At 43.0% G+C, this 15,653-nt stretch overlaps 1 protein-coding gene across 1 annotated transcript in view; it reads left to right on the forward strand.

Annotated features, from left to right (window-relative positions):
• The first annotated feature begins 737 nt into the window (after positions 1-737).
• The window catches only part of Jam2 (junctional adhesion molecule 2), a 51,058-nt gene continuing 36,142 nt past the window's right edge, over positions 738-15,653 (forward strand). The window contains exon 1 of the mRNA XM_051150161.1: positions 738-880. Coding sequence (XP_051006118.1) covers positions 814-880 — 67 coding nt within the window. The 5' untranslated portion in view covers positions 738-813. The remainder of the gene's footprint in view (positions 881-15,653) is intronic.

The raw sequence follows: 15,653 nt of genomic DNA on the forward strand, positions 1-15,653 counted from the left end.
CTTCCAGATGAAAACAAAAAAAGCCAAGAATCCAGAAGACACCTTAACTCTCTAAGGGAGGGAAAAACTTGAACCGAGAAGAGGCCAAGGCTTATGATAAAATCTGGGACCTGACTTGCAGGACAAATGATGGCTGTTTTTTCCCTTTTCTGGAGGCTGAGGCTGAGCTCAGGAACTATACTTTAAGAGCCCTTTCCCAGCGATTTTGTACGCTAGGTAGAAAATTTCCAAAAATCTCTCAGGCTAGGTAAAACATTAAAAAATAAGTTTTTTTGTGACAAGAAGAGAGACGTGGCGAAGCCGACTGAGTCACCACCACCGCTTCCAACACACACACACACACACACACACACACACACACACACACACACACACACACTTCGGTGCCCATCCCACCCGGCTGTCCTCCTCCCGCCTCCGGCTCCTCGCCCTGAGGACAGCTGGCAGCCCAGCGCGGGACCAGACACAAAGCGGATCAGTCTGGGGGCGGGGGCCGACCTGCAGGGCTGTCCCTTCAGCTGCCAGCCTTCTGCCACCTCTCGCTTAGGACCCAGCGGACACCGTGCCCCGCGTCCACGCCCTCTCCTCAAGCTTCTCCACCCTTAAAAAGAAGGAACATCTGAGACCCTACGTCTTAGGGCCAGAAGACTTGTCCCAAGGCAGTAAGTGGAGACACCCCAGACCAGAGAGACTGACATCGCCACAGGACCTTCCCCTCTGCTCCGCCGCCCCGCCAAGGGTTGAGGGACCCGGCTGCCTGTCGCTCTCCTGCAGGGGGACCCTCGGCTACTCAGCCAGCTGGCGCCCACGTAGATGGCGAGGAGTCCCCAAGGCCTCCTGATGCTGCTGCTGCTGCACTACTTGATGGTCGCCCTGGACTGTAAGTCTCTGGGGTAACTCCATCTCGCCACCCATCTACCCCGTCTCGGATCCGCCTCTCCGACCCTTGCCTGCAGGCATGGCGCTCAGGGCTAGGCGTCTGTCCTGGGGGCACCAGGTTTTGCACTGTGGGAGCATTCTGGATGCTGGCAAGCTCTGGGCGGGAAGACTGAAATCTTGAGTGTCTTGTAACTAGTGTTGGGTTTTGTCAGCTATGGTTGAAAATTAAGAGTCCCTGCTAGACGAATCTCACCTCCTTTCAAAGTCGGAGGAAGTTTTCAAAGACACGGGGACGTGATCGGAATTCAAAACTCACTAAGTATTCAAGATGCAAAGAGCCCAAGAAAGATGGCATCCGGGGTTAGCAAAGGCCACCCTTAAGTACCAGAGGCCCAGGGGTCAGTGGCAGAGTCCCAGCAAGGGACTTGTGGAACACTTTAGAGAAGGTGGCGGGCAAAAGTTTGAGGCTGCTGAGCTACAGTAGCTTTTAGCCTTTCTGCCTGTAAAACCCAGTTAGAGAAGTCTTGTCTGTCCACTCCGGCCAGCTGCCGTGTCCTCAGGGGACGTCTAGCCAACAGGAGGATTGTTAGAAAGGCGCAGGAGATGAATGAGCTAGCTGGCAGCTGGCTTAGCGGCTGAGGCGTCCCAAAGCCAGCCTCTTTGGGTGCTTTTAAAGAGGATTTGCACGGGTGCTGGGCTGATGTGATTTGAAATCTGATTTGTTTTTCTTCGCGTTAACTTTTTAGGAAAATGGGGAAAATTACGATGGATTTTAAGCGATGAAGTCTTCTTAACTTTTTTTTTTTTTTTTTTTCTCCTTTCCGTGTTGAAGGGGTGCCCGAATGTGTTTTTGACGTTCATGTTCTAGTCACAGTACTTTGTAGAATTTAAATTAATAAAATTACTCTGCCCGATGAACGTCTTAACGCCTCAACACTAAGGCTTTTTCTCAGACTTCCAAAGTGAAGGGAGCTCACAAAGTGATGTGTCCCTCAGAGCGTGGGCAGGGTGCCTGCTATCGCAGAGAAGGGACGTGTCAAGCCAGGAAGTAGAAGATTCACAATGAAGCCTTTATGCATTCTGACATATCAGCTTGTATCAATCGGAACATTCCTGGGTTGAGAGGTGATGTACTCAGGAGGCAGTCAGCAACAACGGAGCTGAAGTCTGGAGGGAGTGTAACTAAACCTCGGCTGGCAAAGTTGTCTGTTCCTCTGAGCTCTTAAGTCTCACTTTAACAGCAGAGTGACTGTGGTGTAGAATTGTTCATAAAATAAAAAAAGTTTTTCTCTGTTATTTATTGCCATCTAGTCATGGAAATAGAAACAATAGATGCTGTTTGAGATTGCAGTGAGGAACCCAGCAGCCTGCAAAGCCTTACTGAATGGTAGAAGAGCTCTTCCATGTACAGGGTTACCTGTGGACACTGCTAACCCTGATACCTGTAAGGAAAGAATTGGAAAGCAGTGTGGGGACCTTTTCCATACTGTTCCCCCAGTGCCAGAAAGTCTGTCATTTCAAAAGTATTTTCTTTCCCTTTAATGCATTTAAAACCTTTAAGACAATTAAAATCTAAAGAACAAGCACATCAGTATAGAAAGTTCCCACATACTCCACACCCAGATGCCACCATTATTGTCCTATTATAGTGTCATAGGGACCACTCTGCTCAGATTTTTCTCATTTTTATGGAATGTTCTTTTCCGTTCTGGGATTCCACATTGTGCTTAATAGTCATGGTCCTTTATGCTCCTCTTGGTTGTGGCAGTATTTCAGACAACCTCTTGTTTTTTTAACGACCTTGACAGGTGCTGGTCAAATACGCTGTTAAATTTTCTTCAACTGGTATATCTCAGATGCTTCATTTGTGCTTAGATGAGATCATAGGATTTTATGGTGGAAGAGCATAGAAAAAAGTACCATGTTCACCAATCACAGTCCAGGGAGCATGTCGACATGTTGTATCACTATGACACCAACCTTCGTTGCCTGGTGGAGGCAGTGTGTGTCAGGTTTCTCCACAGGCTCTCTACTGTGTTGGCCTCAATTCCGCACTAAACTTTTTAGAGAGATGTCAATATTTGCAGCTCACACAGACAAAAGCTAGGTTGCTGATACGTGACTATAATCTCAGCAATCAGGCGGGGAAACAGAAGGATCATTCAAGCCATAGAGGATTCAAGGACAGCATGAATCCTAGTGAGACTATCTCCAAACACAGTCAAGGAACGAGGATGCAGTGAGGCTCAGGGGTGGAAAGCAAGGGCTGGAAATAAGCACTTACATAACATGAACATACACACATACGAGCCCACACAGCACATGGACACACACGAAGGAACGTGTATTTCATTTCCTTCAGGGTGAATTTTCTTCCTAAAATATTTGGGGTTTGTATGCATCAGAAATGTGTCTCCTCAAACATATTTACAAACCTGCTTAATCACTTATTTTAATATCAGCATATTAATATATGCATAATGGCACGTATTTAGTTGGTAATAGAATACTAGCTTTTATTTATTAAGGAACTAGAGCAGCCCTTGTGCTGAAATCTCACCCTCATTTGTTTAATATTCCTCTCAAATATAGCTGTACTGTGGCCTTTGTCCCAATCCAACCACATGTAGTTACAATATTGTACTTATCACATTCTTCCTACTGCTAATTTTTAATGTCTTCCACAACAGTCTAGGGAAATTTTTGTTGTGATTTTTGTTTTTAAAGTGTGACTTCAACATCACCTGCTATATGAACATTTACTTTTGTATTTAGTTGATGTATTGGCCCCCTATTAGCTAAAGAAACAAAGTAGGATAATCATGTTAGAAAGAGCAACGGTGAGTCAGGCGATAGCACACAGCTTTAATCCTAGCACTTGGGAGGCAGAGGCAGGCAGATCTCTGTGAGTTCAAGGCCAGCCTGGTCTACAATATGAGTCCAAGATAGCCAGGGCTCTGTTATGCAGAAAAACCTTGTCTCAGAACCACACAAGGATCAAGGCCAGTGGATCTGGACCCAGTGGGGCTGTACAAATTGTTGCACCAACCAAGGACAATGCATGAAGTAAACCTAGACCTCCTGATCAGATCTAGCCGAGGGACAGCTCATTCTCCATTGTTGTTGGGGGGGGGGGCTGCCTCTGACATGAACTCTGGTGCCCCCAATTTGAATACTTCCCCTTGGTGGGGATGCCTGGCAGGCACACAGAGGAAGGGGAAGCAGACTATCAGGATGAGCCCTGATAGGCTGTGGTCATATGTTGGGGAAGAGGTCCCCTTCTGTCAGAGGTTTAGGGGAGAGGAAAAGGGCAGGAGAGAGAGGGAGGGTGGGAGTGGGACAGGATAACAATCGGGATGCAATCTGAATAACTTAAAATAAATTTAATTAATATTAAAAAAGGAAATCCTGTCTTCAAAAACAAACAAACAAACAAGGACAACAAAAGAAAGAGCAAAGATCTTTTTACCTCCCACTTTGAGAGGTTTCAGTCTATGTCTGGCCTCTGCTTTGGGGGCTGTGTTGACATTGTCCACGGGGAATACAAGGAACAGAGTAATGCCTCAGAAAAGAACCAAGAGAGAGGAAGGAGTAAGGTTCCCTCTTCCCCACCCCCAATGATAAGTAGAACACCCAGGAGAAAAAGGGTTTTATCCCTCTCGGCTACAGAAGCTGGAAGTGAACAAGCAAGACAAGAGCATGTTCAGTGTCTGACGAGGGCAGCGTCTGGTTCATATATGGCTCCTCACAACATCCTCACGTGGTAGAAGGGGCAGGGCAGCTCTCTAGGGGCGTGTTTTATAAGGGTTCTAATCTCCACTGCAAGGGCTTCTTTTATGACCTAATCCCCTTACAGTCCCATGTCATAATGCAGTCTATCATGTTGGTAATCAGATTTCCATATAGGACTTTGGTAGACACAACTGTCCAGACTATAGAACAGGAGGCAGATAAGACAGACATAGTAGACAGGGTGAACTAATGATAATACCGTGGATCACAAAGCACCAACTTCATGTGGATTAGGTGGAGTGGCACATCTCTGTAAAGCAATAGGCTGTTACTTCTAAAACAAAAAACAGGAGGAATAAGTGGTCAGTATTGGGAATGGGACTCTCCTGAGTATTGGGTCTCTCAGGCAGCACTTTCAGCCACTTAGCAGGCTGATTGCAGCTGGGCTTTCAGATGTGCTTTTGACCTCCAGCCAGCCACTTGGCTCAAGGCTGTAATCTCTCATAACATCATCAGGACTATGGTAGGAAAGAACGGTCTGGATCTTCCATAGCATCATACACTCCAGGGGACCAGTGACAGGAAACTACCGGGTTTTGGAAACATTGTCAAGAACAAAACATCACAATCAACTGGCTAAGAGGAATTATTTGAGACTAGTACAGTCTCAATTATCTAAAGCACATAAAAGTCAACATGCGAGTTTGTTGGTGGACCTGACAATCATTTAAAGACTGTGTCAGATACTGCATTTCAAAAAGTCTCAAGCAAAAGCTCCAGCCTTAAGCAGAATGGTGAGTTTTCTCTGACCAACTCTCCTTTATGTTTTACCTGTGCGTGAGGACTGGGGGCCTGTGGGAGCTCGTGGATGTGGACCACACACCTTTCTTTTTCCTGCCTTTTCCCAAGGGGCTTGTCAGTGGAGGAATAGGCAAAATCTGCTGTCTTTTTTTTTTTTTTTTTTTTTAGGTCAAAGACCACCAGGGATCTGCTAAGGTTGTCATATCAAATGCCTTTGTCTGTCTGTCTGTCTGTCTGTCTGTCTGCTTGCTTGTTTTACTCACACAATGCCAGTGGTAGATTGCTGAGCCCATTCTTCAGCTCTTATACAGGAAAGGTGAGGGTGAATTTAGAGAAGAGGAATTAGCACTGGGTCAGTCTTAAAACTGACTACTGCTCTCTTGGAACGCCTTACTGTGTTCAAGTGCAGGACTCAGAAAAACCAGCTCTAACTATAAGTAACCAACGATTAGTTGTCTACTGCTGTGAGGGAAAAAAGAAAAAAGAAAAGGTCACAACAATACAACACCAACTCATTATGTTAACATTCTGTAAGTCTGAAACAGACCTCACTGGGAGAAAACCAATTTATCAATAAGTACTTGTTTCTCAGCCTGGGCCAGCTTCTAGAAGTGACCACAGGGCTTAATCCAGCTGTCTTCAAACCCAGCAGCAATGACATGCTGCTGCCTCTGTGGCTCCCACCCTTCTGTCTGTTTCAGCTGAGTAATTCAGGCTAACGTACCCATTTCAAAGTCAATTGATTAGCAACTTCAGTTCCGCCACAGCTTTGATTTCTATTTATGGTGTAAAGAAACATTTATAGGACGGGAGAATGGGCTATGGATATATATGCACTGCTGGAGTGTGGTCAGTGTGACGGTCAAGAACATTTCACAAGGGGCAGCATAACCTTCAGCTGTAGGCTGCCATTCACAGTGAGAAATATATATATATTGCTTTGCATTTGACTGCATGGTACAGCAGTAAAGAACATGCACTATGAGCCAGAGTGATGGCTCAGTCAATAAAGGCACCTGCTGCCAAGTTTGATGCCTTGAGTTTGATCCCTGGGACCAATATTGACAATCCCTGTCTATAATGTTGTGGATCTTATAGCAGTTGGGTGAGAATTAAGTGTGTTGACACAGTTAGGAAACTGGAGCTGCCAGCCAAACCTATTATACACATGCGATCAGTTAAAGTTTCGAAGAGGACATACTGGGTGGTGTGTATGGAGTACACACAGGTGGGGGTGACTGTCAAGTAGACAATTGCTTCTATAATTATTTCTTAATGGGTTGTTAAAATTTGCACATACTTGATTATGCAAATTTATATGCCTACAGAGAACTGTCTTATATTTGAAAAGTAGTTAAATGTTTCTCTCCCTCTTCTTGTCTGGGTATTAACTATCACCTGAAACATAATAAACATTAAGTCTCCAGTGATCTGTTTCTCAAGCCCCTAAGGAATTTTTAAGAATAATGTCTTCCATTGGTATATCCAACTTCCTGTTCACCTCTGGATATAAATCATTAGCTCTTTGGTTACTATTCACCTTCTTTCAGTTTTTGTCCCCTTTCTCTCCCCTGGATTTATCTTTCTTCAGCATTCGTTTAAATGTTTCTGAATTTCCATGAGTTGCCACCCTTAAGATGGTTATTTTATTTTATTTCATGTATAGTATCTCTTTCTCCCCATTCGCTCGCTCTCTCTCTCTCTCTCTCTCTCTCTCTCTCTCTCTCTCTCTTTCTCTCTCTCTGTCTCTCTCTTTCTCTCTCTCACACACACACATGCACACACACACACAGAATATGAGTGTCCACATGTTTATATAGGTAAATGTCTGCTTTTCTCAGCTGGCAAGACCGCCAACCTCCAGCCTTTGGACAGGTGTTGATTCTGACAACCACCAGTGAGGGGGTAAGACAGTGTTCTCTGGTTTGAATTGTTCCTACTGTTTACAAGCAGCTGAACAAAGGACTGCACTGACCCAGAGCTGTGAGTGTGAAGTACTCAAGAGTGCACTTTTAGCTAGCCACTGCCTTGGCTCCAAAAGTCCTGAGCAAAAATCCTTGTGACCTTAACTTACAGGAAATTTGGCTCTTTATTGGGATCTCTCTCTCTCTCCCTCCCTCTCTCTCTCTCTCTCTCTCTCTCTCTCTCTCTCTCTCTCTCTCTCCTCTTCTCTTCTCTTCTCTCCCTCTCTCCTCCTTCCTCCCTCTAGGTATGTCTCTATCTCTCTGTCTCTGTCTCTCTTTGTGTATCTTCTCTCCCTCTCTCTCCCCCTTCTAGGTCTCTCTCTCTCTCTCTTTCTCTCTCTCTCTCTCTCTCTCTCTCTCTCTCTCTCTCTCTCTCTCTCTGTGTGTGTGTGTGTGTCTGTCTGTCTCTCTGTCTGTCTCCCTCTCCCTCCCCCCTCTCTCTTTTATCTCCCCCTCTCCCCCATCTAGGTCTCTGTCTTTGTCTCTATCTCCTCATTCTCTCCTTACTAACACACAGTTTTTAATTAGTTGTATAAGATTTTCTGTATTATTTTAGTTGTCAACATTGCCCTTTTCCAGAAGAGGGACAATTTATCTTTTACCCACTGAATTCCTTGATATGAAATTTTTCAGTGGTCAAAACCCTACAATTTTTTTAATAGTAGAAGATTCTACAGTGGACATGGGTACAATGAAAACAGTGTATAAATTACTTTCAGGTTATAAGGCACATATGAACTAGAAACAGATTTTATGTTGAGAGTTGGATCCTTTCCCTATGATATCTCATTATGCCTGTGTAAATATGCTAGAATCCAAAACAGTTCTGGTGCCAGCCAAGCCTTTCAGACAAAGTGACCTTCAGCCAGTCGAGAGTGAAGACACAGCTCCTAGTCCTCTTCTTGCTTGGAGCGTCCAGTTTGCTTGCTCTCAAGTCTGCTGAAGTGTTTGATCTCAACTTTTCCCCACCATGATGACCTGTTAAATACTTTACTACAAATAAAACCAAACATAAAAATAAGACTTAGTAATGCATTTACTTACATAATAAGTATGTATAATAACATATACATGTGGTAAAGTCACATATGTGGAAAGGATATAACAGGAAACTAGGCCTCCATTGCAGCTCCTGACTCCTGTTGCATGACTTACGGGTACTCTCTTAAGTTCTTTCATACAGTTTTAGAAAATAAAAAACAACTGTTGCAGTGAAATATGAGTATATCAATGTAGTTTCATTGCAAATGAAAGACACAAGCAAGGTGTTGCCCACTGAGACAAATAAATTAACAACAGTTCTGGGCCAGTTTAGTCTACACAAAGAGTTTCATGCCAATTGGGGCTGTGTATTATTAGGACCATGTCTCAAAATAAAGTTAAAATCAAAGTTTGCTGCTTTGTATCCCCTACCACGTAAAACTCTACTGTGTAGTGTGCTACAATAGATGGAGTGCTCCCTCCTTTCTACTAAAAAATATTTTTTGTTAGTAAAGAAACCCCTCTCAAAGTTAGGACTCATGATAACATCGTAGAGAAGCCTTGAGCGTTTTCATGCCAGAATGCAGCAGGAGCAATCTACTGACAAAAGTACTGGCAAAGAGCAATTAACACATTTGAGAGAAATCAACTTCCAAGCCAGTGGCCAAAGCTAAAGAGGGAGGAATGCCAACCTCGATCCAATTAGAGAGTCCAGAGAAGAGGGTGTGTGCCAGACCCAGAGAGAACACCAGCTACAGCTAAGATTCACAGACAAGGGCGAATGGCTGCTATTTAAAGAGATCAGAAAAGAAGTAATGACCACAAATAAAAAGGGAATGTGGTGAGCTGCTGGAGAAGTGCTAATTTTGAAGGGGAAGGTGGTGTTTATGTTTTATAAACTGCTCTAGAGGTATTTTAAAATAGCGATGGGTTCTGGGTAGCAGCAGAAGTGACTCAACGGAATGAACTATGACTCAAGTGTCCCTTTTTTTTTTCAGTAAACCTACACCTTCAGCCATTTATATCACACACACACACACACACACACACACACACACACACACACACACACACAAATAATAACATACTGAATAAATATATTGGAACTCGGAGATATTTTCAGTTGGGTCCAAATAATGGTTTGTTTCCAGAACAGGTGAGAGGTGTGGAGTGTGTGTGTGTGTGTGTGTGTGTGTGTGTGTGTGTGTGTGTGTGTGTGTGTGTGTATGTGTGTGTGTGTGTGTGTGTGCGTGTCCGTATGTCCTGAAGTTTGTTTTTTGCATTATAAAATCACATTTCCTTTTCCAGATAAAGATCCTAGGAAACACAGGTCATATTGTGTTGGGCTAGAAGTAGAGACAGGAGAATGCCCGTGGTCATTGGCCTTCTTCTTCCTTCCCTCTTATTCTATCCACATCTGTTATAGCATGGTGCCAACCACATTCAAGATGGGTTTCCCATTAAATGATCCTCTCTGGAAATGCCACCCCACCTCACCAGTGCCTTAGGTGTTTCTAATTTTAATTTAATTCCAAGCTCATTGACAATGAAGAGTATCCATCACAGCTTCTGAGAGTTTAGAAAGAAACATATTCACTGGCCTGCTTTCCAGAGCTGTAAGACATTTCACTGGCTGTCTCACTGTAGAAGTACACTCTCTTGAGTTGCTTAGTTCTCGCTACAAATTCAGATGAATCAACAGTCCATCTCAGTGCAGTTGCCTGAAATTAAGCAAAGGATGCTGGAGAGCTGGAAATGTATGCTTTGAAACACAGGACTCAGAGTCTTTTCTCGTGCTCTAACCTCTTTAACTCTAACTAGGATTACAGAAACCTGTGCCCCATAATTGACCAAAGATTGTTAAAAGAGATAGACGATTAGCTGCTAAAGTGGCCTTTTGTTTCCAACCCCCTAGTAGTGTTGTTAGGCATTCTTGTCAAATATAACATCTTCTGGAATCAATCTGCTCCTTAGCATAGGAAACTCATCCTCTCATCCATGTGACTCGGGAACTGCCAGGTCACTGCCTGGGGCAATAATCTTCAAACATTTTTATTACAAAAGATCATAACCCAACATAAATGATGGATATGCATTTCCATATCAACATCTACTGTTATTCATAAAGACATATGTAGATTAAGAATCAGATGAATAAAATGATAAAAGTAAATAATACCACCCTCAGCAGGAGCAGAAACAAAATGGTAATTGATAGTCCTTATTGCAACAAGCTGTAGAATGTCTAGAATTAAATCACTGAGGTTGGTACATGACCAGACAGACAGACAGACAGAAGCTAGCCTAATAGTGTTTTGGAAATTGTGTGTGTATTCATGTCTGAAACTAGGTGCAATACTCGGTCAATACTGTCTTAATACATGGGATACATGGGTGGAAAGAGTCCTGGAGACCTTGTTCACTTTCCCTCCTTCTGTTGTGTGACAACCCAGAGACTTGCTTTCTAAGCTCATCTATGAGGAGCTGGCCCTCCAGACTTCAAATCTGCCTGTCCCTCTGTTTTGGGCTCCCCTGATTGCAGACTATGAGCAATACATGTCTGTTGTTTATAAACTACCCAGACTAAGGTTATTTATCACAGCAGCAAAAATGAACTAACATTAGCCTGCTGGAAATATATGAAATATTTGTACTCATAAATTTATAGCTTCACCAGGGTGGTCTATATTAAAAAAAAAAACAAATGAACAAACATGAATTATCTTTAAGGAGTGCTTTAATGTATTCAGTCTATTTTAGACTAACAGGAAAAAAGAAAAACTCCTTTAAAATAGTCAGAATACTACCATCAGTTAGAACTTCACAAGTCTGAGTTTAGGACAAAAGCCGTTAGTACTCACTGCATATCAGCAGGTTGTTGCTGTTGTTGTTGTTGTTGTCATACTTTCCACCGCATTGCTTTTGAAAGGGGCTTACACATCTGATTCTCAAAAGTGAAATTGCTATTATGAATAAGGCTGCTATGAACATGGTTGAGCATATGTCCTTGTTGTGTGCTGGAGCATCTTCTGGGTATATTCCAAGGAGTGGAATAGCTGGGACTTGAGGAAGCCCTATTCCCAGTTTACTGAGAAAGCACCAGATGGATTTCCAAAGTGGTTGTACAAGTTTGCACTCCCACCAGGCCAGAACCTGGAAATAACCTAAATGTCCCTCAGTCAAAGAATGGTTAAAGAAACTGTGTGGTACATTTACACTATGGAATACTACCCAGCTATAAAAACAAGGAAATCCCAAAATTTGTCATCAAATGGACGGAACTAGAAGTGATCATACTAAGTGAGTTAACCCAGACGCAGAAAGACTCACATGGTATATACTCACTCATAAGTGGACACTAGCCCAAAAGGGAGGTCCCATGAAAGTCTTCACTTACCAGGAGATTGAGATAGATGTGAGGACATCCTATTGGGACCCTAGGTGAGAGAAGTATGGGAGAATGGGAAAATAGAAGGATCCAGAGGGTCCTAGAAACCTACAAGTAGAACACCATGATGGGCAGATCTGGACCCAGCGGGGTCTACTCAAACTACTCTACCAACCAAGGACAATATATACAATAAACATTGAACTCCGACTCAGATCTAGCCAATGGACAGCACATTCTCCACAGTTGTGTGGAGAGCAGGGACTGACTCTGACATGAGCTCTGGTGCCCCATATTTGACCACTTCCCCATGATGGGGAGGAGGCCTGGTGGCACTCAGAGAAAGGATAAGAAGGCTACTATGATGAGACTTGATAGCCTATGACCATATAGTAGGGGAGGAGGTCCCTCTTGGTCATAGACCTAGGGGAGGGGAATAGAGTGAAATCAGGAGGGAGGGAGGAATGGGAGGATACAAGTGAGGGGGAAACAATTGAGATGTAATCTGAATAAATTAAATAAATAATTTTTAAAAAGTGTAAAAAGTCAAACTGCTGATCAGACAGTGCATGTAGCATGCACAGATTGATGAAAAGAAAAGTTGATTAGGAAATTGATTTATTTGTTAAAAAAAAAAAAAGGAAAAAAAGAAAGTAATCTAAAAATTCACCCTAGGTTTGCTAAATGGAGACAGTTTGACCAAGCCTTTCTTGAGGACCCTCTGCTTCTGATCAACAACAACAACAAAAGTCTGGCAGTCTACAGGGCCAAAATACACCCAACACTTGACATAAACTCAACCACATTTAAAAATTATTCACACTTCCTGAAATAACTCATTTAACATTCAAATCCACTAATACTCAAAAATTTAATGTTGAGTTCCATATGAACACCTCCCCCTCCACCTCTGTGTGTGTGTTCTTATGGGTGCACATCTGTGTAATGTGCATGTGGAAGCCAGAGGTCAACTTTGAGCATCACTCAACAAGAACTGTCCACCCAGATTTTTGAGAGAGTTACCCTGAAGCTCACCTAGTAGGAAATTTTGGCTCCTGACTACAGGCCCCTGGGATGTCCCTGGCCCACACCATGCCTGGCTTGTTCACACACGCCTGGGCATTGAACTCTAGTCCTCATGCTCACTGTGTAGCAAGGGCTTGACTAACTGAGCAACCACCCCAGCTCCATTTGGGCTCTTTATGTAACACGATTTGACACTTGCTTTAACCTTGAAGACACACAAGTTCCTAGGAATGCCTTCAAGAAAACAGCAGTTATGGGGAAGAATGGAAGAAGTAGAGGCATTTAGCTGCCGAATTAGAAGCAGCCTAGAGCCTGTGTCAGCAGCATGTACACATTCTCCAGTCATTATGTCGGAAGCTATTTCCACACTGGGTGCCACTTTCCCCAAATACACTCTGAAATTTTTTCAAAAAGCACAATACCAATAAAATAGAACTAACATTCCAAGATTGACTTAGTTCTGCTTCTAGTAATTCCTATATATGACCTGAGAAAAGTCACTTTAATTCATTTAGGTTTGTTTTCCTTACTTGCACAATAAGAGATTTTGATTTAATGGAGATTGATGGCTTCTAACATTTAACTTAACACTTCTGGATGGGAAAATGTACCCCAATTAGTCTGTAATAAGTTTATTTCATGTATACATGAATACATTTTTTAAAAAATTCTAAATTGTCTTCTTCAGAATTCTTATGGATTAGAACAGAGGATTTTGGATGGAAGAAAAACAGTAGGGGGTCTCTAAAATATTTTGGTATTTGGGGGGTTGTTTGCATATTAGGCTAGAAAGTCTCTTGATTTGATGCAGAAGCAACTTGAAGTTTCTGGATGTTTTTAAGAATGGCATAGTGTAAAAAAAATGATATTAAGGGTAAATAGTAATTTTTACTTTGGGGAGGAAAAAAACGTACTGGAACCAAATGAAGCATTAGGTAATGGGATCCAGGATTAAATGATAGCTGTCCAACTTGGTTTAGCACAAGTTAAAATTGGTCAGCTATTGTGTTCCATGACTGCAGTCTCAGCTGCTGGGAGGACCAGAGATTTGAGGCCAGGCTAGGGCTAAAGAGAGTCATTGTCTGTCTACATGTGGATTTATTTAGTCAGCACGAGGATCCTGCAGCGATGCTGTAAAAGCATAGGCAGGACTCATGTTCTCTGTCCTGGTACTAGAGGACTCTACTTAGGAACGTGGTAAATGGCTTATATATCTTAATGCATCCTTAAAGTATTTTTGGACACTAACTGTCTTTGGACCTTAGTTGTCTCAACATATATAAATGTCTTCTACACTCACAACCCAAACCAATCTCAAAGCAATATCAAAGTGAAGTATAAGCCATAAGCCTATAATAAATGCTTTACTATAGAAAGTAGTTAGTTAAAAATAAAGAAAAATAATGATTAAAAAAGGAAAATAGTTAATTAACTAAATGGAGCTTCCAGTTATAAATAACCCAATATTTGAAGAGATTTATTATTCAATTATGCCATCTAACAGAATCGTGGATTATTTTTTATAGGCAGAACAAAAAACTATCAAAGGAAATGTTAATATTTTCTTTTTAAAAAGCTATTAATAGATTATTTATGAATTTCACATCATATACCCCAATCCTACTCATCTCTCAACACCTTCATATTCACCTTTGCAGCCTCCCCTGCAAAACACACTAACTAACTAACTAACTAACTAACTAACTAACTAACTAACTAACTATTTAACTAACAAAATCTCACTGTGGAAGCTGTGGTGTGTCACACACAGTATTTTGCCCAAACAGCTTTGCTTGTTCATTGCACTAAGTTATGATCTAGTTTGAGGCCTCTGGCTTCTGCTACCCTTATCGCCATCTGATCCTCACTGAGACTCCTCTCAGATATCCTGTTGTGGAGATCTTACAGCTTTGGATCTGCAGGACCAGCCCTTTCACGTGCTCCCGCAGTTCATAGATGGGGTAGATGTTGGGGTGGGCCAACTCAAACCCTGGATCTGAGCCTGGGTGGTAGCTGAGTTGGCCAGACTGACAGCTCTCTCACACTCACACCATAGGGGCCAGCTCTCCAGCACCCATGCCACCTGGGCCAGCTCTGCTGCACTGCCCAGATGAGGAGTGGGGACAAGCTACGCACAGCCCTCAGACATCAACATATCCCCTGGCAGTAGCACAGACCAGGGACGTCCGCACAGCCTTTGGTGGGAACATGGACCATGGACTTTGATGCAGATCCTTGCTGCTGCTGCTGCTGCTGCTGCTGCTGCTGCTGCTGCTGCTGCTGCTGGGAAGTGGACCCAGACACGGTCCTCGGTGGCAGCATGGGCCAGGACCTCACCATGGCCTAAGGTGGCATTGCAGGCTACTCACATCAGTATCCTCGACTGTACAGTTCTGCCTCTCTTCATTATGCCCATACTGCTCCATTTTTCTTTCTCTTCCATCTCTCCCCCACTTCCTTGCTCATCTTAGTGGAGTGTAGAGCCTCTGGATGTACTCAGCATGGAATTGTCTCTGGCGTTCTCCACTCTCCAGCACCACATGGCACCTGTTACTATTTTCTTTTTAAAAAAGTTAAATGTTTTTTACCACATAGGTTCCCTAGGTTTACTTCTCCCCCCCCCCCTCCCCGTGTGTGGGCTCTTGGGGTCAAAGTAAGGCATACAAGTGCCCTCATCCATGAACCATGTCACTGGCCCTCCTACATTTTTAAAAGTCTATACATGTGCAAATTTTTACAGTTGCAATGTGCTATCTGATGGAAGGATACAAGCTGTGTTTTTAAACAAAGGATAACTTTTTTTTTTTTTTAACCTACTCCCTTGGTCCTATTTGACAATGTCTTTTGTCTTTTACCACTTCCCAACTTCAGTTTCTATGGCA

The sequence above is a fragment of the Acomys russatus genome, chromosome 8 (genome assembly GCF_903995435.1).
Source record: "Acomys russatus chromosome 8, mAcoRus1.1, whole genome shotgun sequence".
Lineage (NCBI taxonomy): Eukaryota > Metazoa > Chordata > Mammalia > Rodentia > Muridae > Acomys > Acomys russatus.